Source organism: Nematolebias whitei, chromosome 7 (assembly GCF_014905685.2).
Source record: "Nematolebias whitei isolate Nwh7 chromosome 7, NemWhi1, whole genome shotgun sequence".
In the NCBI taxonomy this organism is placed as follows: Eukaryota; Metazoa; Chordata; class Actinopteri; order Cyprinodontiformes; family Rivulidae; genus Nematolebias; species Nematolebias whitei.
The window spans coordinates 20937875-20960171 of NC_056504.1; the positions used below are offsets into that span (position 1 = coordinate 20937875).

At 44.9% G+C, this 22297-nt stretch overlaps 1 protein-coding gene across 1 annotated transcript in view; it reads left to right on the plus strand.

Annotated features, from left to right (window-relative positions):
- The window catches only part of LOC119411749 (contactin-4), a 456128-nt gene that overhangs the window by 340000 nt on the left and 93831 nt on the right, over positions 1–22297 (plus strand). The window contains exons 9-12 of the mRNA XM_037678676.1: positions 2869–2986; positions 3309–3467; positions 4540–4689; positions 18375–18445. Coding sequence (XP_037534604.1) covers positions 2869–2986; positions 3309–3467; positions 4540–4689; positions 18375–18445 — 498 coding nt within the window. The remainder of the gene's footprint in view (positions 1–2868; positions 2987–3308; positions 3468–4539; positions 4690–18374; positions 18446–22297) is intronic.

The window sequence follows — 22297 nt, forward strand, 5'->3', positions numbered from 1 at the left end:
GGGGGGGGGGGGGGGGGGGGGGGGGGGGGGGGGGGGGGGCGCATTGTTGGGGTCTGGGCTGTGGGTGGGCTTTGGGCCTTGGGGGCGGTTGGTGATGGGGCTGGTGATTCGGTTCCCACTGGGCTGTTCCGATTCTTTTAATCTAGGTTCCTGGTTGCGATGGCCGGCACTTTGACCGGGGTGGCTGCCGGCTTTCGGCGGAGGGTCAGCTATGGTAGTGTACGTGTGGTCATTGGTGGTGTAGGGCGGCGGTTGGGGGCGTGGCTTCGCCTCATCAGGGCAGTGGCTGGTCTTCCTGTGTGGCATTTGCGGTGGAGGTGCTGTGTGTGTGTGTGTGGGGGGGGTGCTTAGGTGGCGTGGTGGGTCGTCTCCGGGCCTATGGTGCGGAGTTCTTGATGTGAAAAGCCGGCCCTCCTCGGCTGCGGCTCCCTGCTGCTCTGCCCCTTGGGCTGGGGCCGGCCTGTGGTCACTGTCAGGTAGATGGTGCATGCGGTCGGCCCGACAGAGATTCTGTCGGGCTATCTGTGTGTGCCTGTTTGTGGCTCAGGTTGGTTTTTTGGTGGTCCCCCCTCTCTTGGATCAATTTGGGCCCCACGTTTGGTGTGGGGCCCACTCCCCCCGGTCGTGCCCCCCTTTGGCGGGGGGCCCCCTTGCCGCCGGTGCATTGGTGGCTCTCGGCATCTGGGCTGGGTGGTAGGGTGTACGTCGGTCCGCCCTGGTTGCTGCCTGGCGGGGCCTGGGTGCCCTGGCTCTGTTGGGGCTCTGCTGGGGTTGGTATGGCCTCGGGGCTTGGGGCTCGGTGTCCATGGCCGAATCTACTTGGGGGGGGGGGGGGGGGGGCATGGGTTGCCGGCCGGACCTGTGGGCTCGTCACTGCAGCTTCCTGGAGGCTCTGCATTGTGGTTACTGGGGTCACTCGGTTCTTTCCTCTGCTCCTCTCTTGGGGGGTGCTGTTGGGAAACTCCTGGGGCTCCGGGCCTGGGGGCCGCTGTTTGTGTGGCTCCGGTCCTCCCTGTTTTGCCATTGTGTCCTGGGAGGGTGGGTCTGTGGGCTCCCGCGTCCACTATTGGGCATTCTTTTGGAGAAATCTGGTGGTGGCGGGCGTGCTTGGGCGGGTGTTTGGATTCAGGTGCTTTGACAGATGCACGCTAGGTTGGGTAGTGGTGGAAGCTAGATGATTCCTTGTGCCATGTCGAATGTTTCATGGTGATATTGTGGGTGGCATTGTGCTGTGCATGTTGTTTTGTCACGGTGGTCTCTCGTTTTATCTATTTCTCTTTCATTTATTTATTTTTCTTCTTTCTTCTCTTTCTTTAAAAAAAAAAATTGAGCGATGATGATAAGTTCATTGAATTACATCACAATGTTTCTACACTTAAATTGAGCTCAAAAAAAAAAAAAAAAAGAATGAAAACGGTCATATCTCAGCCAGAAATTAGTTTATAAATATGGGGAAAAAACATAAAAATTCACTTCAGCGTATAAGTCACAGGGCGTGCAAATTATACAAAAAATCATGACTTATAGGCCAAAAAAACAAAAAAATCAGTATTATTAAATTTTTGTTTTCTTTGAGTCCTCATGTAAGTCATTGTCTCTGGGTTTTAGCAACCTCAATCTTGACCCCCCCCCCCCCCCCACTGAAATGTTATAAATAAACTGCTGATCATCTCTGTTCCCGTTTATCCACAAACATACTGAAATGCACTCATGTTTCTACATTTAACACAGAACTCTGAACAGAATTAAATATATAGCATTTTATATTTATTTTATTTCCTTCTTCTCATGACAACCTATAAGTCAAATCATTCTTGCTACAGCTACAATCTTCACAAGTGTGAACAACCACAGAGTGACCATGAAGACATCTCTTTGTTTATAGGTTCGCACCATATTTATCAGACGGGATTTAATTAAATGAGTGATAAAAATACAAACTGTATTGAAATCTGTTTAAGAATCCTCATTTTGTTTTGTTCCTTTGATAGGAACCTATTTTTCAGCTCCACTCAGATATTTCAATGAAAAATTGTTGAAAGTTGACTAAAGATTCTTTGGTCCATTCACTCACTACTTCTTTTAGCAATGTCTCAATAAATGCAGTAGCAAAGTTTGCATTAAGTATATTATAAAGATAATAGAAAATAGATGCCTCTGGTTAATTCTGAAACCGAATTTTCATTGACTCCTTGCCTCCAGTCTCAGGCTGGTAATATTCTGCAGCTTTAACCTAGCACTGTCTTATTGTTAGCAATAAAATTCAAGGATTCTTTAACAAATGTTGGATTTAAAAAAAAAATCTAGTTGAGTATTTGCTATGATGTAGGTGTTGCTTGGAGGATGATTTAAGGTTTCCTCTGCCTAATAAATTGCTGTTCCTCTCCACTTACATTGATTAAGCTTCCAGGCACTCCACAGAAACGATGTGCCACCATGCCACAACTTTCAGCTCTCTTCAATTTATTATAGAACCTGTTCAGCTCGACCCTGATGAAACGATAATGTAGAAAAGGGAACTACAATTAAAGACAGGATGAAAGGCTCCCCTAAAGACAAGCTATCCCACTAGCCATTAGGCAGCTCCATATAACATTTCACAATCCCAATCAAGCTATTACAGCAAGTTCAGTTCTGTAATTACAGCGATGAAATCAATCCATGGAGCAGTGTCTCTGAGTCCTCTTTGGACAACGGAGGAAGAGATTGCATGAAGAAAAGTGAATTTATTTTTCAGGGCACACATGCATGAGAAGGCTGGCAGCATCAGCATTGTTTTTGAATTACAGTAGCTGGAGGCTTGCCACATTCCTTATGGACGCCTGTTTGCTTTGTGTGCATGGCTGTGTGTGGTTTGAATGACAGCAGCATTCTGCAGGGGACATTATGATTCGAAACATCCAACTGAGGCATGCGGGGAAGTACACCTGTGCTGTGCAAACCAAGGTGGACAGCATTTCCATCGCTGTGGACTTGGTTGTTCGAGGTAAGTCATTCCATACTTTACTGACCAGCTTCATGCTGTGGGAGGTGTGAGGGATGAACCACTGAGAAGTTTGCCTAGTAAAATAGTTTTGACACAAAGTTTAAAGGAAACATGTTGTCTAATTAGATAGATCCCTAAGGTTTCACTCTAAAGTGACTTTGCTGCAGTTGCCGCAGGTGCTAAAACTGCTCACTGTTTCTTCCATCTCTCTATCTCCTCCTCATTTACATTTGCTCATCCTTCCTGTCTTTACCTCTGCTCCTCCGTTTCTGTATTGCTCTTTCTCTCCTCCCCTCTTTCCTCACTTGCTACCATCTATCAGGTCCTCCAGGGCCCCCCACCAGCATCCATGTAGAAGAAATCACTGATACCACAGCCTCTCTGTCCTGGAGGCCTGGTCCTGATAATCACAGTCCAATTACAGCATACACCATCCAGGCCAGGACACCATTTTCCCTGGGGTGGCAGGCTGTTACGACAGGTAAGCTCTCTCAAAAAAAAATATAGTAGCCTACCAAGAAGTCACTGATCAATATCTTCATCTTCCTCCTGCACAAGCTTGTGCTGTCCTCTTCATCACGCAGCTGCCTTTAAAAACCCGTGGGTGAAAGGACGATTTTTTTTACACTGCTATATGCTCCACTGTCAGGATCCACTGCAGACTTGCTGCTCTTCTCATGCGGCCAGTTTTGGTAAACGATTTCTTACCGCCAGTCATCCAAGCCTCCCAACTTCATTTCCCCCCTCCTTGGAGGCACAACGGGAAGGGGGGAAACAAAGTCCCACCCATCCCTGTTCTCTTCTCCCCTCCTCCTTTCATTGGTCCAATGTTTGGTAATTTCATTGGCCAGATTATTATTGGTTTTTTTTGTTTTTTTTTACCTTTATTTGTACAGGTAGTTTCATTGAGTCATGAGGACCCACCCCCCAAGATAGACATGTAGTGGGCAGCTATATTAGCACCCAAGTGTGATGAGGCTAAATGTTTTAGTGGCATTAAGCTTGTTAGCCCGTCAAAAAGAAAATCCTTTAATTAGCTGCAGCATTGTATGTCAAGCAGTGTTCAAAGCGTGTGAAAGAAGTAGCAGCTTATAGACCAGAAATTACGGTATCTAGACTTTAGGCCCTGTCAGCACAAAAACAGCATTTTGTGAATATGCAAAGGTTTTTTTTTTTTTTATGTTTCAGCCTTGTGTCAATATGAGATTGATGTTTTAGGAGCCTCAACATGATATTTTTCTGTGTGGGTGAAAACATTTATAGAAACAGTGCTGTGCTTGTAAGGATATTTTTAGAAACAACAAATTAAATAAAACATTTAGGAAAAATTATGTTTTCATGTGGACAAGGCCTTAATTTTTTTTTTTTTTTTTCATTTCTGTTTACTGTGATGATTTACTGCAGTTCCATGTACTAGCACATCAGTCTGGTTCTTTCGGGTCCATCAGGCTGCAGAACAGACTGTTGCTGTAGTTTAGCCTGTACACTCATAGAAATCACACCCTGGACTCATCAAGTTTTGTTAAGATTGAACACACTGTGTTTTGTTCCAGTTCCTGTGGTGGTTGGAGGTCACCAATTGACGGCTACAGTAATAGACCTGAACCCTTGGGTGGAGTACGAGTTTCGAGTCCTGGCAAGCAACAGAATTGGGACTGGAGAACCCAGCAAGCCATCAAAACAAGCACGGACGAAGAGCAACTGTACGTACTGGGACCTGTTCCAAGTTGTTGTTGTTGTCGCACTGATTAGTCTCTATAGAATGATTTGTTCAATTAGCTTTGTAGAGATCTAGTAGAGTGCTGTATGAATGGGTAAATGAGGGCACAGATTGTAGTGTAAAGCGCTTTGAGTATCTTGAAATAAGATGGAAAGGCACTATATAAGTACAGTCCATTTACCATTTACCATTTGTTTTGTTCAGGATTAGTATTTCAGTAGCTGCATATTGGGGATGCACACCTTTTCAGAGTCAGAGTCAGAAATCTTTATTGTCATTCGCACCTCATGTGGTACATGTGGTGGAGCGAAATTATGTACATGGGGTCCCAGTTACATCCAACAATAAAGTGTAAAAGAAAAACAATGATAACATCTAAGATATAAACTAAGAAAAACATCAACTAAATATACAATAAGCACTAATAGCATAAAAACATTACATCGAACAGCAGCATGAACATGAGTCTGTGTAAGCAGATGAGCACGCATGAACACATCAACATGAAACAGATCAGCAGCAACATTGACAAAGATCAGCAGCAACATGAAGTGATTTTTCCACAGTTATTATTCTGGTTAGATATTCATTAGTTTAACAGCCTCAGGGTAGAAGTTGTTCCTCAGTCTAGTGGTTCTACACTTAATGCTCCTCAACCTCCTTCCTAAGGGGAGCGGGGCAAAAAGTGTGTGTGCTGTGTGAGTGGGGTCCTTCATGATGCAGGTGGCCCTCTTCCTGCATCTGGAGATGTAAATGTCTGTGATGGTGGGGAGGCTGACTCCAACAGTCTTCTGTGCAGCCTTCACCACTCTCTACAAGGCTTTTCTTATGCAGCCTCTATGCATTCTTGTGCAGCCTCCATGCCACACGTTGATGCTGGCGCACAGGATGCTCTCCACTGCACACCTGTAAAAGGAGGTGAGGACTGAGCTTCCCAGTCGAGCTCGTCTCAGCCGCCTGAGGAAGTAGAGTCTCTGATGAGCTTTCTTGATCAGGCTGGTGGTGGTGTTGCCCCGGCTGAGGTTGTCATTCAAGTGTACACCCAAGTACTTGTAGCTGGAGACCACTTCCACCGCAGATCCTCTTATGTTCAGTGGGTTGTAGGTGTGTTTGTTCCTTCTGAAGTCCACAATCATCTCCTTTGTCTTCTTCACATTGATGTGAAGTAGGAATGCGCAATATAAATGGTACACGGTGTAGCGGGAAGGGTTTTATATAGTTAAAATTCGTTATGAATTTTATTTTGAAGGGGCACCACTCTCAGCTCTGAGAGAACGTCTGAAGATCTTAAATTAATTCAGATTATTATTTAATTACCTCGAGTTACCCTTTTACACCGTGAGTTCTTTTATATGAAGGATTCAGATGTCATAAGTAAAACACACACGCTTTAATATCATTTTGTGATGTTAATTTAACTATGAATGATAATAACTGTTGGCAATTATTTCTGACATTTAAAATGAAGGCTTTGTTCCCAACTGGAGTTAAATGGAAATTAAGTGACCATAAAAATTACTTGTTCGCAGGGATTAACAGATGAATGAAATTATTCTATGTGCTTTACCAAACCAATACAAGATGCAATGTAGAATGATTTTGAAATTTCAACAGTGCATATTACTCATGCAAATTTGACTAAAAGAAATACGTTTTATCGTTCAATAGTAAAAATTTGGTCTGAAATTTAAAGGAAAATAATTACTGAACTGAGTTAAACTAATTTGGTTAAAAATCTAAATTTTTGAACACCAGATTCAACCGTCAGAGTATCAGATCAGCTTTTCTTACCAGGAGTCGTCTTCAAAGGCTGCCAGAGATACCAGATATTTGTCTCTGTATGATCCGATAGTATGGTGATATAAAGTTGTAATTCTTCACATCCCTGACCTCAAGACGAAGAGTTGTGTTCACTGGCTTGAACGGTAAGCCTGGAGTGTTTCCTGGAGTTCTGAACAGCTGTTGTTAACTCTTTTATGAAAACTGCAGGTGTTTTGATTGCTGAAAAGGATTCTATCAAACTTTGCCCAAAGTTGAAGCTAATTTTCTCCTTGAAAGTCTTCTGAAGTTTGTGTCTTAAAGCTTAATCTCTTCCTCGGGAGGGTTTCATCACTTCTTCATTATCATTTCTTTTTCTGTCTCCCCCTCTCTCTTTTTTTCTCCTCTCCCTTCTGAAAGGTCTTTCTCTCTTGTAAACAAATTACCACATCTCTGATTTGAAAGAGGTGGTGGATTTGAACCAATCAAAATGGAAGGGCTGAACTTTTATCCACTAAATAAAGTATTATTTTAATCTGCTCTGTTGAAAAAGTCATCAAATAAAATCATTTAAGACACTTATCAACTTTAAATGAAGTTAAACAATACAAACACTTTGTCAACCTTATTAACAGAAAAAAGTTTGTAAACTTTTGGCCTACACAGATTATTGTCAGCTGTAAGGGAAACAACAAGGCAGTTATTTAGTTATTCCCAGTAAACACTTCTTTCATTACAAAAACAGTATTAATTCTTCTAGAATGTGAATAAAAAGTCTGTCCATTTTCTACATGCAGGAAATTGGACTCAAGTGTCAAAGTTGGAATTCCTTTGAACAGAGACAAAGCTTTCTGTTATTTATGATCGTTGATGGAATAGTCTGATGGAGGCTGTTACAAGTTGATACTAGGACATCCTGAGTGATCTGTGTTAACTCAAATGTCCATTTTGTGGGGTTCACAGAAAGGGTGTTCCAATATTATTCCGATATATGGACCCTTGGGTTGTCTTTACCAACCATAAAAGTCTTCTTTTGACACTTTCCAGAGTTAGAGGTGCTGAAAACAAACTTTAAACTGTCCCAGGTTCTGAAGTGGGGGTGGGGTGGGATGTCTCAGTTGTTCAAGGGATGAAGAGTTTCTTCTTTTTTTTTCCATTTCAGAAACATCTTTATAGAATGAACTGTTCAGTCACAGAAATAAAAGTCTGTTACAAAATGACATTCAGGGACGCAGGTATATCTCTACATTTCCCCCACTTGCGATTTATAACCTGTTCCATGGTTGATGAATCGCAATCAGCAGCGTCCATCTCCGTCATCTCTAAACAAAGGTTCAGGTAGAGTTCTGAAAAGTCAAAGTTCATAATTTCCAGAGTTAGAAATCAGAGTCATTCAACATGGAGTAAACAGGAATAGTTCCAAGTACAAAAAGGAAAAACAATCCAGATTGTTCCATGTGAGTTCAAAGGGATAATTCCACAACAGGGAAATCAAAAATAAGAAACGTATTCCATAGGGCGTTCACAATGTCCTCTGGAGGTCATGGTGAGGTAGACCAAGGGATGATGAGGTAGGATGGTACTCAGTGGGTGATTTCTGGTGTCCATCTACACAATGTCCTCTGGAGGACATGGTGAAGTAGACCAAGGGATGATGAGGTAGGATGGTACTCAGTGGGTGATTTCTGGTGTCCATCTAACTAAGTGTCTAAATAATTTCTCATATAATGAGGTTATCGTTAAAATAAAACAAATCTCAATGCATGCATTTCTAATGTCAACTAAATTGACAAACTAAATTGTATTCTGTTTATGTAAGTAAACAAATAAAATTATTTAATCGGGGATTCTAAGGCCACTGCTTTTGTATACGCACGTGTGGACAAAAGGGGTCTATGGGCTCATGGGTAAATGTTTAGGGACATAAAGCATGCAATAGGAGAATTTGGGATAAAAGTAAAACAAAAATGGGAAGCTTGGAACTATGGGTCGCTTGTGAGTTCCAATATTCCAGTGACATAGGGAATGGTGGGTTTGGTTCATCTATGTCTAGCAATTTTGTTTGCTTAGAATGAGTGACTAATGTGATTAGTCGTGTGTGGTTTTAAATCAAGCTTTCAATGTGTTGGTCAACTGAGCATGAGTATTAGCAACATAAAATCCCTACTACAACCTGACGAAGTTAACCCCCACTAGTGGGTTGTCATCTTTTCCGATCGTTAGCTGCTTCACCTCTAGCCGATCCAGTGGTCAAAAGTTGATTTTCCTAGTTAAAGTTTATTGAGTTAGGTCTAGAGTTTTAAACCTTACCTATTTGTTTGAGGTAATAGTAAATTAGAAAATTTGTAATCTAAGGTGTTATTTGAAGAAGAGTAATGTCTGTAGCTTCTTGGTGGTTTGTTTGGATGGGGTTTTAGTTGTCTACAGACTCTCTATCATTGGGTTTTGGTTTGAGCCTTGTGTGGCTTGATCGGGTTTCGGTGGACCCACTTGAAAACAGGTTCTTTCTGTTCTCTGTTGATCCTGATTCGGTACACAACTGGGGACAGTTTGTCCGTTATCAGGTGTGGTCCAGTCCACCTTGGAAGGAGTTTGCGGGCAAGCGTTCCAGTTTTGGAAGCTTTTTGTCCAGTGGCTGGGGAAAAAATGTAGTACCAGACCTTTTCCCCCACTTGAAGTTCTTCATGGGAGGCTTTTTGGTCATAGTAGGCTTTGCGTCCTTCAGCCGTTTTGTTAAAACGTTTTTGGGCAAAAGCAAAGGTGGTTCTCAGATGTTGATTCAGATCTTTCATGTACTGGTGTGTGGTGTAGGCGGTTGCTACATTGGCTTCACCAGGTTGATAGAGTAGGTGCAAAGGAAGTGTCATCTGTCGACCAGTCATCATCTCGAAGGGAGAGATGCCTGTGGACTGATGTGGGGTTGATCGAATGGCCATTAGGACCAGGGGTAGTTTGATGTCCCAGTCTCTATGGTTGGTGGACACATATTTCTTAAGAACACTGATCACTGTTCTGTTAGATCACTCAACTTGGCCTGATGATTGGGGATGGTAGCCAATATGGAAATTGACTTTGACACCCAACATTTGCCAAAGTTTCTGCATCACTTCAGCAGTGAAATGTGTACCTCTGTCGGAGTTGACCCGGATGGGGAGTCCGAACCAAGTAAAGATGTGGTTTATGAGTAAATAGGCAGTGATGTCTGCCGTGTCATTGGTTGCCGGTAGGCATTCAATCCATTTGGTAAATGCACAAGTCACAGTGAGGAAATATTTGTTTCCTCTGGTCGATTTGGTAAGGGGTCCTACCCAATCGATCTGTAAATCAGACCACGGACACGTGATCCCTCTGCTTTGCAATGGTGCTCTGTGAAGGGGTGTTGCAGGTTGGAACTGACAACAGACCAAGCACCCTTTGATGTAATCCTTTACATCTTTATGCATTCCTGGCCAATAAGCAACTTGCTTTAATGCATTGAGATTCGCTTTAACGCCTTTGTGTCCTGAAGATGGAAGGTCATGGGCATGTACTAGCATCACCCCCCTGTGGTCTCGAGGCACCACGAACGAAGGTGAAGATGTTGGATCGGGAGCAAAGACGAGCATGCCTTTGACTATTTTCAGGAATGATTTAATCTTTAAAAGAGTCTTGAGTTCAGGAATTGAGTCAAGTTCATCCGCAGTTGGAACATTTGTGTCTGGGTCAGCCAGGTATTGAATCATTTTACCGATTGCTGGATCCAAAGACTAAAGCTCCATGAGGTCTGTGTATGTAAATGCAGGTTCTACTGAGACTGTGTTGTCAACACGCCGTGAAAGAGTCGAGGTGGTGGCTTTAGCACATGAACGGGTGAGAGGACACACATCAGGGGTGGGAGGGTCTGGGACATGAGCAGGTAGCCAAGTGGGGTCGAAGGACCACCAGGTACCATTAACGGCACCTCTTTTGGCTAATGAATCTGCAAGATCGTTAAGCTCTTTGTCTTGACCTGGCACACGTGAGTGGCCTCTGACCTTTTTCTAAAAGACTTGTAGGTTGTGTGATGTCACCAAGTGATCACATGCCATGAACAAGTCCTTGTGTTTCACAGCTTTTTTGTTGCTAGTGAGAAAGCCTTTACGCTTCCACATAGCCAGATGACAAGAAAAACTCAACCGTGCATAATTGGAGTCTGTGCAGATCACCAGAGAATGAACAGGGCGTTCTACAGCTGTTTGCAATGCAATTTATTTTTTTGGGGGGGGGGGGGGGTTCCGTCGAAAGTTAAAGTAAGCGTTGGTCAGCTTAAGAGAAACCTGCTCTCTGATCTGTGAAAATAATGCTGTGTTGTGTGATTTTACTGTGAGACACAGCTATTTCAAAGCCACAGACTCATTTTGTGTCAGCTCTCCCTTAAAGCAGAAGGAGGCGCCCACTAGAGGTTTGGAGGGTGAAGTGTTTTCAGTGTAAAATGCTGCTCTGTTGCTGTTCATTTCTTAAGTGAGAAGACTGGAAACTGTTAGAGATAACAACATATTATTTTGTTTAAAACATATGGCTAAAACTACATTTGATATATCTAAAAAAGTTCAATCTTGTCTTTGCAGTTTGACTCCCATCACCCTTTGGAGCACAAGTTAGGAGTCATCAGGACTCTGTATCACAGAGCAGACAGCATCCCCACTAGCTCAGGAGCCAGGCAGAAGGAGAAATCCCACACAAGACAGGCTCTAGAGCAATGTGGATATCCTAACTGGGCCTTCCTAAAAGCAGAGAAGAAACCCAAACAGGACTCCAGTCAGCCAGCAGGTGAAAAGGAGGAACCCAGACCCAGACCAGTGGTCATTCCATATGTTGAGGGAGTATCAGAGAAACTGAGACGTTTATTTTCTAGACATAACGTCCCAGTGGCTTTTAAACCCCAAAATACATTACGGCAAAGACTGGTTCATCCCAAAGATCCAGTCCCCCGGCACAAACAGAGTAATGTTGTGTATGCTGTTCAGTGTCAGGAGGGCTGTGATCAGTCTTACATCGGGGAAACAAAACAGCCACTGGCCAAAAGGATGGCCCAGCACAGAAGATCAACATCATCAGGCCAGGACTCTGCGGTCTACACTCATCTCCAGGCCAGCGGTCACTCTTTCAGGGATTAAGATGTGCACATCCTGGATAGAGAGGAACGATGGTTTGAGAGAGGAGTAAAGGAGGCCATCTTTGTGAAAAGAAACCGTCCATCGTTAAACAGGGGTGGAGGCCTAGGTGTTCAATTGTCCCCCTCTTACAATGCTGTGATTGCTAGTATCACTCAGCCCTCTGTGAATAGTACACAGCCATCAGTGTGCTAATGATCCATTGTTAGGCTGATGGTCCTTCTTGAGCATGTGATCAGCTGGTTTTGGTTGTCAGCAGCAAAACTGGTTGATCCACTCTGAGAAGGTGCTATTTAAGAGACTGAGCTGAATACAGCACCTCAGACTGAAGAAGTCTCTCGGACGAGAGACGAAACGTTTCTACATTTTTTTGTTGTTTTGCTTTGTTTTGGGGTTTTTTGAATGTCCAGAGGACAAGATTGAACTTCATAATTTATTTATGCATATATAGATTTTTTTTTTCTACAAACACCTCCTTTCTCCGTGTGACACTAGGGGTCTGGGATGGAGGGGGGTGGGGGGCGCATTGTTGGGGTCTGGGCTGTGGGTGGGCTTTGGGCCTTGGGGGCGGTCAGTGATGGGGCCGGTGCTTCGGTTCCTCCTGGGCTGTTCCGATTCTTTTAATCTAGGTTCCTGGTTGCGATGCCCGCACTTTGACCGGGGTGGCTGCCGGCTTTCGGCGGGGGGTCGGCTATGGTAGTGTACGTGTGGTCATTGGTGGTGTAGGGCGGCGGTTGGGGGCGTGGCTTCGCCTCATCAGGGCACTGGCTGGTCTTCCTGTGCGGCATTTGCGGTGGGGGTGCTGTGTGTGTGTGGGGGGGGGTGCATAGATGGCGTGCTGGGGCGTCTCCGGGCCTATGGTGCGGGGCTCTTGATGTGAGGGCCGGCCCTCCTCAGCTGCGGCTCCCTGCTGCTCTGCCCCTTGGGCTGGGGCCGGCCTGTGGTCGCTGTCAGGTAGATGGTGCATGCGGTCGGCCCGACAGTGATTCTGTCGGGCTATCTGTGCGTGCCTGTTGGTTGCTCAGGTTGTGTTTTTGGTGGTCCCCCCTCTCTTGGATCAATTTGGGCCCCACGTTTGGTGTGGGGCCCACTCCCCCCGGTCGTGCCCCACTTTGGCGGGGGACCCCCTTGCCGCCGGTGCATTGGTGGCTCTCGGTGTCTGGGCTGGGTGGTGGGGTGCACGTCGGTCCGCCCTGGTTGCTGCCTGGCGGGGCCTGGGTGCCCTGGCTCTGTCGGGGCTCTGCTGGGGGGTGGTATGGCCTCGGGGCTTGGGGCTCGGTGTCCATGGCCGGATCTACTTGGGGGGGGGGCATGGGTCGCCGGCCGGACCTGTGGGCTCGTCGCTGCAGCTTCCTGAAGGCTCTGCATTGTGGTGGCTGGGGTCACCCGGTTCTTTCCTCTGCTCCTCTCTGGGGGGGTGCGGTTCTCCCTGTTGGGAGACTCCTGGGGCTCCGGGCCTGTGGGCCGCTGTGTGTCTGTGGCTCCGGTCCTCCCTATGTTGCCATTGTGTCCTGGGGGGGCGGGTCTGTGGGCCCCCGCGTCCACTATTGGGCATTCTTTTGGAGAAATCTGGTGGTGGCGGTCGTGCTTGCGCGGGTGTTTGAATTCAGGTGCTTTGACATATGCACGCTAGGTTGGGTAGTGGTGGAAGCTAGATGATTCCTTGTGTGATGTCGAATGTTTCATGGTGATATTGTGGGTGGCATTGTGCTGTGCATGTTGTTTTGTCGTGGTGGTCTCTCGTTTTATCTATTTCTCTTTTATTATTTATTTATTCTTCTTTCTTCTCTTTCTTTAAAAAAATAAAATAAAAATTGAGCGATGATGATAAGTTCATTTAAACACTTCACAATGTTTCTACACTTAAACTGAGCTCAACAAAGAAAAAAAAAGTATATATTTGATATATTTTGCACTGTTTTGCACTACAAGAAAGAAGCCTAATACTTTTTACTTGATTTGTTTATTATTTTAAAACTCTCTGGACCTAGTAGTGGGAATTTCTTAATTCACATTATATGATGGCAAAAGGACACCCTATGCTTTTTTTTATTCCTATTGCAAGTTTTATACCAAAAACATATCACAATATATATCGTTATCGCCACCCTTCACAATACATATCGTGATATGAATTTTATGCCATATTGCACATTCCTAATGTGATGTTTATTCTCTTTGCACCAGCTCTCCAGGTGTTCCACCTCTCTTTGTGGACTGATACCATTTTTAAATTTTTGTACAGCTGTGAACTGCCAATTCAAATGTTGGAATATTTTTAATTATTCTTTTGTTGCATCAGTGGATACAATGCTGCAGCAGTATAGTTTTTGTGGTTCAGTTAGTGAAAGCTTGATTTACACTGGGTTACAGCTTTCATTCAACACTGCAGCTCAGTACCATAATGATCACTGTTTGACTTCAGAAAATTAAATTAACTGTAAAGCAGGTGGTAACCAGAGATAAAGGCTAGTACAGAAATCACCTACATTTTATCAGAGAAACAAAGTCCTGCTGGATTCTATTGACAGCTGAATTAAATTAATTAATTTAATTAAATTAAGTAGACAGTCTGAAATTTTGAACCTCTGTTGTTTAGTAAGTATTTTAGTGTTGTTGTTGTTTTGTCTGGATAACCTACTGTATAGTTACGTTTACAGGAAAAACATTAATTTATCATGTGGAAAAATATGAACATGTTAAATATTTTTAAATTTTTAAACATATTCTTAAGTGAATACTTGTGAAGTTCAGACAGCTTTTATTGCAAATTCATATATTTTACATAAATCAATGTTAATTAACATCTCCTGGTGCTGCTCAAGAGTCCAGGTAGATAAATCTAACCATGTTGAGTCAGGTCCTGTGGACAGATTCTTCTTGTTGAAACATTTAATCTTTTATCCAAAAGACTTCTTCAGTCTGAGGAGCTGCATCAAACTCAAGGGCCCGGTATACTGCATTAGAAGTCCAACATTCGATGAACATGAACAGAACATGGCTGCAGGACATTTATTTTTGCACAAGACTTTCATTGTCAGTGAGACACAGACACAGATCTCTTGGGAACCTCCTGCTGCAGAGTACATCTCCACTTCGTCCCTGCATCCACAGTTTGGTCACAAATCTGTCATGAAGAGAGCACCACATGTTTCAGCAGACAGACTCCTCCATACATGATGTCTGTGTGATCTCCATCCAGGAGTTTTTGACCATTTGACTGAGTTAGTGAGTTTGAAGAGTCGTACAGCACATTTCCACATTGATGAACACGTCCATAAACTTCTGACCAATCACACAATACTTGGTGGATACTCCTGTGAGAAAAAGTTCATCCTGGGCCTTATGTTGAGAAGAAGCTGCTCTGAGAACAAAATGACCTGATTTTTATCAGATAACTATGTCAATGAAGAGCTGATTTCATCGATTCACATGGAGCATGCAGGACCCTTCACTCATAAAAACCACCTTCTCATAGTGGATCAACCAGTGCGGTGGTGACATCCCGCCCCCTTAAAAGGGAGGGGGAGCCATTTGTAAGCCCATTTTGGATTTTTATTACCTTTCCTGCACATTTTGTTTTTTTATCCTTTCCTTTATGTGTGTTGTTTCTTTTTTGTGCAACCCCCCAAAAAAACTACCTGTTCACATGTATAAAGGAGGACCATCAGCTTAGCGACTGATCGTTAGTGCCCTGATGATCACATTATTCACAGAGGGCTGAGTGATACTAGCAATAACACCATAAGAGGGGGACAGTTGGAGGCTCCGCTCTTGTTTAATGATGGATGGTTTCTTTTTACAAAGATGGCCTCCTTCACTCCTCTCTCAAACCACTGTTCCTCTCCATCAAGGATGTGAACATCTTCATTCCTGGAAGAATGGCCTCTGGCCTGGAGGAGTGTAGACCACAGAGTCCTGGCCTGATGATGTTGCTCTTCTGTGTTGGGCCATCCTGGCCACTGGCCAGAGGGACATTATCTCCAAAAGCAGCACTAGAATATTGTCATGTTTTTTTATCCGCTACTCTCTTCTTGTAGGGATGGCCACAGCATGAAACATTTGGCAGTTGTTTCACGCACCTTCATGCCATTCCTGACTCAACCTGAGCTTGAACCTAGAACCTCAGATTTACGAGACCACTGCACTGACCTCCTGAGGCCCCCCACAGCAGCACTAGAATACAAAGGGTTTAATTCTCTCTGTTTGCAAGTATAGTTTACCTAATTAACTCATGTTTAATCTATCAGAACTAAATTCATTGTTACAAGCTGTCAGCCACAGAGAGTATCATCTTGCTAGCTGGAGAGAATTGTGTCTCATGTCCTAATTTAGCCATAGCAGGGTAAACATACTGCAGCCCCTGTTTTTTGTTGCAGGCAATGCATAGTTGAAGTTCATTCAGCTTGTTCTCCAGCAACCACATATTAGTGATTAAAATGATGGGAAAACAGCCAGTGGGACGCTGTGTTTAGCTTAGCCTGTAGCCCTCCCTGCTTCCTTTACTTTTGTTTACAGTTTGATGCCAACTATGAGCATATCTGCTCTCAGGTATGGTACATAGGCTCCAGTTTTCTGGAAATTTCAGGGGGGATTCAAATACTGTTGATAACTCTGCTTGAGTAGCGTCTTCTGATTTCTAAATGCTCCCGTTGGTGATATGTTGTTCAAGATATGATGAGTCAGGCAACACTGAACACACCGCTAACTTCATCCATCCATCCATTATCTTTACTAGATCTGGATTATTTCTTTTCGGATTGCGGGGGTCACTGGTGTCAATATCCAGCAGTCACTGTGTGAGAGGTGGGGGCCATCCTGTACAGGTCTCCAGTCCATCACAAGGACACATATAGAGACAAACAACCATTCACTCTCTCACTCAAGTAGAGACAATTTAGAGTTAGAGTCAGAGTCAGAGTTTCTTTATTGTCATTCGCACCTCATGTGGTACATGTGGTGGAGCGAAATTATGTACGCAGGGTCCCAGTTACATCCAACAATAAAATGTATAAGAAAAACAGTAATGACATCTAAGATATGAACTAAGAAAAACATCAACTAAATATACACTAAGCACTCATAACATAAAACATTGAACATCAGCACAAACATGAACATGAGTCTGTGAGCAGATGTGCACGCATGAACACATCAACATTGAAACAGATGAGCAGCAACATGAAACAGATCAGCAGCAACATGAAACAGATCAGCAGCAACATGATATGGTTTTTCACAGTGATTATTCTAGTTAGAGATTCATGAGTCTAACAGCCTCAGGGTAGAAGCTGTTCCTCAGTCTAGTGGTTCTACACTTAATGCTCCTTAACCTCCTTCCTGAGGGGAGTGGGGCAAAAAGTGTGTGTGCTGGGTGGGTGGGGTCCTTCATGATGCAGGTGGCCCTCTTCCTGCATCTGGAGGTGTAGATGTCTGTGATGGTGGGGAGACTGATTCCAACAGATTTCTGTGCAGCCTTCACCACTCTCTGCAAAGCTTTTCTTTCTGCAGCTGTGCAGCCTCCATGCCACACATTGATGCTCGAGCACAGGATGCTCTCCACTGCACACCTGTAGAAGGAGGTGAGGACTGAGCTTCCCAGACCAGCTCGCCTCAGCCGTCTGAGGAAGTAGAGTCTCTGATGAGCTTTCTTGATCAGGCTGGTGATGTTGTTGCTCCAGCTGAGGTTGTCATTCATGTGTACACCCAAGTACTTGTAGCTGGAGACCACTTCCACCGCAGATCCTCTTATGTTCAGGGGGGTGTAGGTGTTTTTGTTCCTTCTGAAGTCCACAATCATCTCCTTTGTCTTCTTCACATTGATGTGAAGGTTATTCTCTCTGCACCAGCTCTCCAGGTGTTCCACCTCTTGCCTGTAGCTGGACTCATCATTGTTTGTGATGCATCCCACCACCGCTGTATCATCTGCAAACTTTACAATGTGACAGCCTGGATGGGTAGCTGCACAATCATATGTGAGCAGAGTAAACAGAAGGGGGCTCAACACACATCCCTGAGGAGAGCCAGTGCTGAGGGTTATGGTGGAGGAGGAGAGGTTGTGGATCCTCACTAACTGTGGTCTGTTTGTTAAAAAGTCTAGTACCCAGTTGCAGATGGAGGGGCTTAGTCCTAGTGTGGATAGTTTGTCCATCAGGGTTTGGGGGATCATGGTGTTGAAGGCGGATGTGAAGTCCACAAAGAGCATACGGACGTAAGAGTTTTTCTGCTCCAGGTGGTTGAGTGCAGTGTGGACCACAGAGGAGATTGCATCCTCTGTTGATCGGTTCTCACGGTATGCGTACTGATGAGGGTCCTCGTTGATGTTGATGGTTGTTTTGATGTGAGTCATGACCAGTTTTTCGAAGCATTTAGCGACTATCGGGGTGAGGGCCACTGGCCTACTAATCAGTCTAGCATGCTTGTATGTTTTTGGTTTGTGGGAGGAAACTGGAGTACCTGGAGAAAATGCACACATGCACAAAAAGAACAGACAAACGCCACCCAGAAAGGTCCCCAGCTGGGATTTGAACCGGGACGACCTTCTGGCTGAGAGGCGGCAGCTCTATCAACTGAGCCACCGTGCTGCTTATTTGTACTTTGCTGCACAAAATTTAATTCTATTCAATTAAACATCTAAACTGTGTCAGAAGGTAAAATATTTATAATTAGAATGTTTTAAATGTGTAAATGTGCCAGTAGCAACAGAGAAATAATTAAAGTTTCTTTAGAGTTATTTTTGAAGCTAACATGGCTGAGCTGATCTGTTTTCTTCCTGCAGCTCCGAAGGTCACTCCAGCTAATGTGAGCGGAGGCGGAGGCAGTCGCTCTGAATTAGTCATCACTTGGGAGGTAAGCAAGCTCGCTCTGGACCCTCTCACCCATGGAGAAGGCAGCCAGACACCATTACTCTCTTTGGATCCAGGCCCCTGTTTCATTAATAACAAGCGAACGGCCTAACGTACGGCGTTTCATTTTTGGAACAAAGGCAATAACTGCTGCTGTCACCGTGGGGGAGAGACAAATGCTTTTGAGGTTTCAATAAGATAATTAAACTAAATGTTTTTTTCAAAGTCAAAACTTTTATTCCAGATCTTTTTCTTTTTCAGTTCTGCCTGGCTTTGTTTATTTCTGTCCCCCCATATCAATCAGGCTTCAAATGTTTGTTCAAGCTACTTGAAGTCATCCTGCCGTAAAATGATTCACACAATCAGTGTTGATGTTTAATACACAAAGCTTTAATTCATGTGAAACGATGGCTCAACAAAGCTTCTATTTGGACGCTGGCAAAATTCTCGAGGCATTTTACTTTGACACAAATGTAGGAATGAATGTGTGATTTTAACTTCTGTCTCATGACATTTATAAAAAACAATGTGATGTTTCTGCTGTATCATGCTTGCTAAAAAAACCTGAAGATTTGCATTTTAGATTTACAATTTTAATTTACATCTAGGCATAAGCATGGTAATTGATAAATGGACTGTACTTATATAGCACCTTTCTATCTTATCAAGATACTCAAAGCTCTTTACAACAGAATCTTTGCCTCATTTACCCATTCATACAGCCTTCTACTAGATCTGTACAAAGAATAATCAGAGCTTTATCACATTCATACACTGATGGGACACACATCGGCGGCAATGAGGGGTTCAGTGTCTTGCCCAGGAACACTTTTTTCATTCAACCTTTATTTGTACAGATACATCGCATTGAGCCTCGAAGACTCATTTACAAGTGAGACCTGTTTGCACAGACAAGAAGTGGTGAAAGTGACAACATAGGTTTTGGAGGCAAAAAAAATCCTAACATGCTCTTAATCTGTGGCTGAAGCTTAAAAGCATGCAAATGCAAATGCAAAAAAAAAAAAACCTTGCGCACAAGCACATAATGACGCCAACATTCTGGGGGTGGGGCTGGGGGTAACACAAGTGTGGTGAGCATGTCCAGAGACAACACAGAGGTACTGCAGAATCCAGATAAGAGTGGTAAATCACTCAAGTTCACATAGTTCCCTCTGGAGAGATCCATACACTCTCAGGGGTGCTGAGGACGACATCATATAGAATCCAGAGTCCTGAAATGATGACAGAATGCTTATTAAGGCGGTCCCCTCTGATTGGTCTGTAGACTTCCTCGGTGGGAGGGACAGAGCATCAAGGTTTACAGAGCTTCCAGGCAGATTAAGATAAGGTGGCCTGTCAAGGCCAGTCAGGGAACCGAATTCAGTTAAACACGATTGTTCTATTTCGTATAGGCGTCGCCCTTTAAGGCTCTCGCCAGTGGGTTTATCGCTTTGTGCACAGTGCTGAAAACTTTAGTCCACGCCCACCTGCTGTGTGGGCCTCACCCCCGGTACATGTAAAATACGGTGAGACTGGATAATCGGCTCCCATTTTTCTTCAGCCAGCTAGCTAGCACTGTCAGAAGAACAAAGAAGGAAAAGATTTCCAGCTTTGACCAACACAACTTTTGCTAAGGATGCCGGGTCTCCGCCACGCCAACCTCCTGCCGTCTCGTTGAGCTCTTCCTCCCCGAGGAGAAGCAGAGACGAGCAGCCTTGTTCAAGGTAAGTGCCGAGGAGTGTTTTTTCGTGGCGGGACTCTACCCGCTGGACGACGCCATCGCCTTTTCTAAAGTTTTTTCCTCGCAGTGAATTGGATGATTCCCTCGAAAAAGGCGATGTGGGCAGCAACTCCGCTGAGTGTTTTTTCCATGGCGGGACGCTACGCGCGGAATGACGCCATCACCTTTCTTTGACGCAGAGTCACGCAGTGAATTGAATGATTCCTTCGTGAAAGGCGATGCTGGAAACAACCTTGCTGCTCCTTCCCTCCTGGTGAGCATAGTGACGGAAGAAGAGCGGTCGAACGGATGCTCAGCCACCTCAGGTCTTCCCACGTCAGCGACCACACCGCTCCCAGCTGTCGGCGCCCTCGGAGCTGCCCGGCATAATCTAGGAGGTTGCTAACACAAAGGGACTTTCCGTCCCTCGCCTCCCTCCGCCCTGATCGGATGATCTGGCGGGAAGGTTTGACTCCACCCCAGCTCGTCACCCTGATCCCATCTGGCCTCGTTGTCCAGCTATGACATCACATTGGAACGAGGCTGCAGCTGGGCCCGGCAAGCTGAAGACATCCGTCTCCACCTTCGCCTCTGTCTCCAGAGTGGAGAGTTTTACCGATCTGTGTTTTTCCCTCGGTTCTCCCCCCTGGAGCCAAGCCTGGCAGAGGCGCTTTGGACAAAAACTTCCAGGATGGACCGGCAACCTAACCCTCCAGGAAATCATGACCAGAGGGTGACAAAGCTCTCCAACCGAGTTCACCAGTGCACATCCCAGGCGGTCGCGGTGAACAACAACAATGCTCTGCTGGCCTACAGCATCTTAAAGAGGCTGGAGGAAGCAGACCTGCTGGAGGAGACAAAGAGCTCTCTCTGTAAAGCCGCTGACATCTTCTTAAACATGTGCGCCACCTCTGTGGTCTGCCTATCCTGCATCGCCACCCGGATGACCATGATCCAGAGGACCACCTGGCTCCGCCTCTCACCATCCTTATCCGAGAGGCTGCAGAAAGTCCTGCTGGAAGTCCCCATCACCCCAGAGGCGCTGTTCAGAACAATTTCAGGACCATCCTCGAGAAATCACAGAGGTCCGAGGAGGTCTCAGATGTCTGGTGATGTCACAGTCCTCCTCCCGCCCCTCTGGCTGCTCGAGGGACCGCCTTGGCCAGCAACAGCAGCAGAGGTGCACCACAGCTGCGGCAGCGACTTCACGCTCCGCTCCTCCGCCAGCCCCCTCCACCAGGGAACAGCTCCTTGAGGGGAATGTGTGTGTTTTTTGATGATGTATGTTTTGAAATAAAACAGAAACATCTCTGAAAGTAAAGTTTCATCTGAGACTGTCAGATCAGCTGATCTCACAACTGCCTCTCTTCACACATTCCCCACACAGAATGAGCCAGTAACCTCTAAACAGCGTTTTAAGTGGCACCGCAGTTCAGTAGTATCACAAAACACTCATCTGCCACGTCAGCTAAAATTATGTTTTTTCAGCAGACCGAGTCCGATAAAATCCCTCGTTTTCAGCCAGAGCCCGTTTTTAATTTCTGCTGTTTTATGCCCACTCATAACGCAGTGGGAGTAAACGTTTTTCTCCGCGACAGCTGCAGCCTCCACCAAAATGGCGTCTCACTCAGAAAGTGCTCACGCCTCCTCTCAGTGTGTGCTGGCTTACCTCAGCTCTAATGTGAGACCGCAGCCTGGGCTCAGCACAGAGGCACACATACAGCCTTTTTTTCTGTCGGAGCCCCCCTCCCGGAGAATCTCCAGAGTGGATGATGGCAGTAAGGGTTTTTAGTCTGGTTGACTTTCATGAGAAACATAACACAACACAAAATGCATGCCCATTCTCTGAGCGTTACTCAGAGTGGCAGCGAGTGTGTTCCCTGGACAGATGGATGGACCGTCTGATCAGCAGGGGTTACACGCTAGAGTTCGCAGCTCAACCCCCACCGTTCAGAGGGATTATAGAGATGGTTCTGTCTTCTCCAGAACAGAGCTCGTCTTAACAGTCAGAAGTTCAAGAATTTCTGATGAAAAATGTGATTTCCAGAGTTCCCAATGGAGAGGAAAATACAGTTTTTTTTCCTCCCACTACTTCCTGGTTCTGAAAAAAAAAAACGGAGAGATGAGACCCATTCT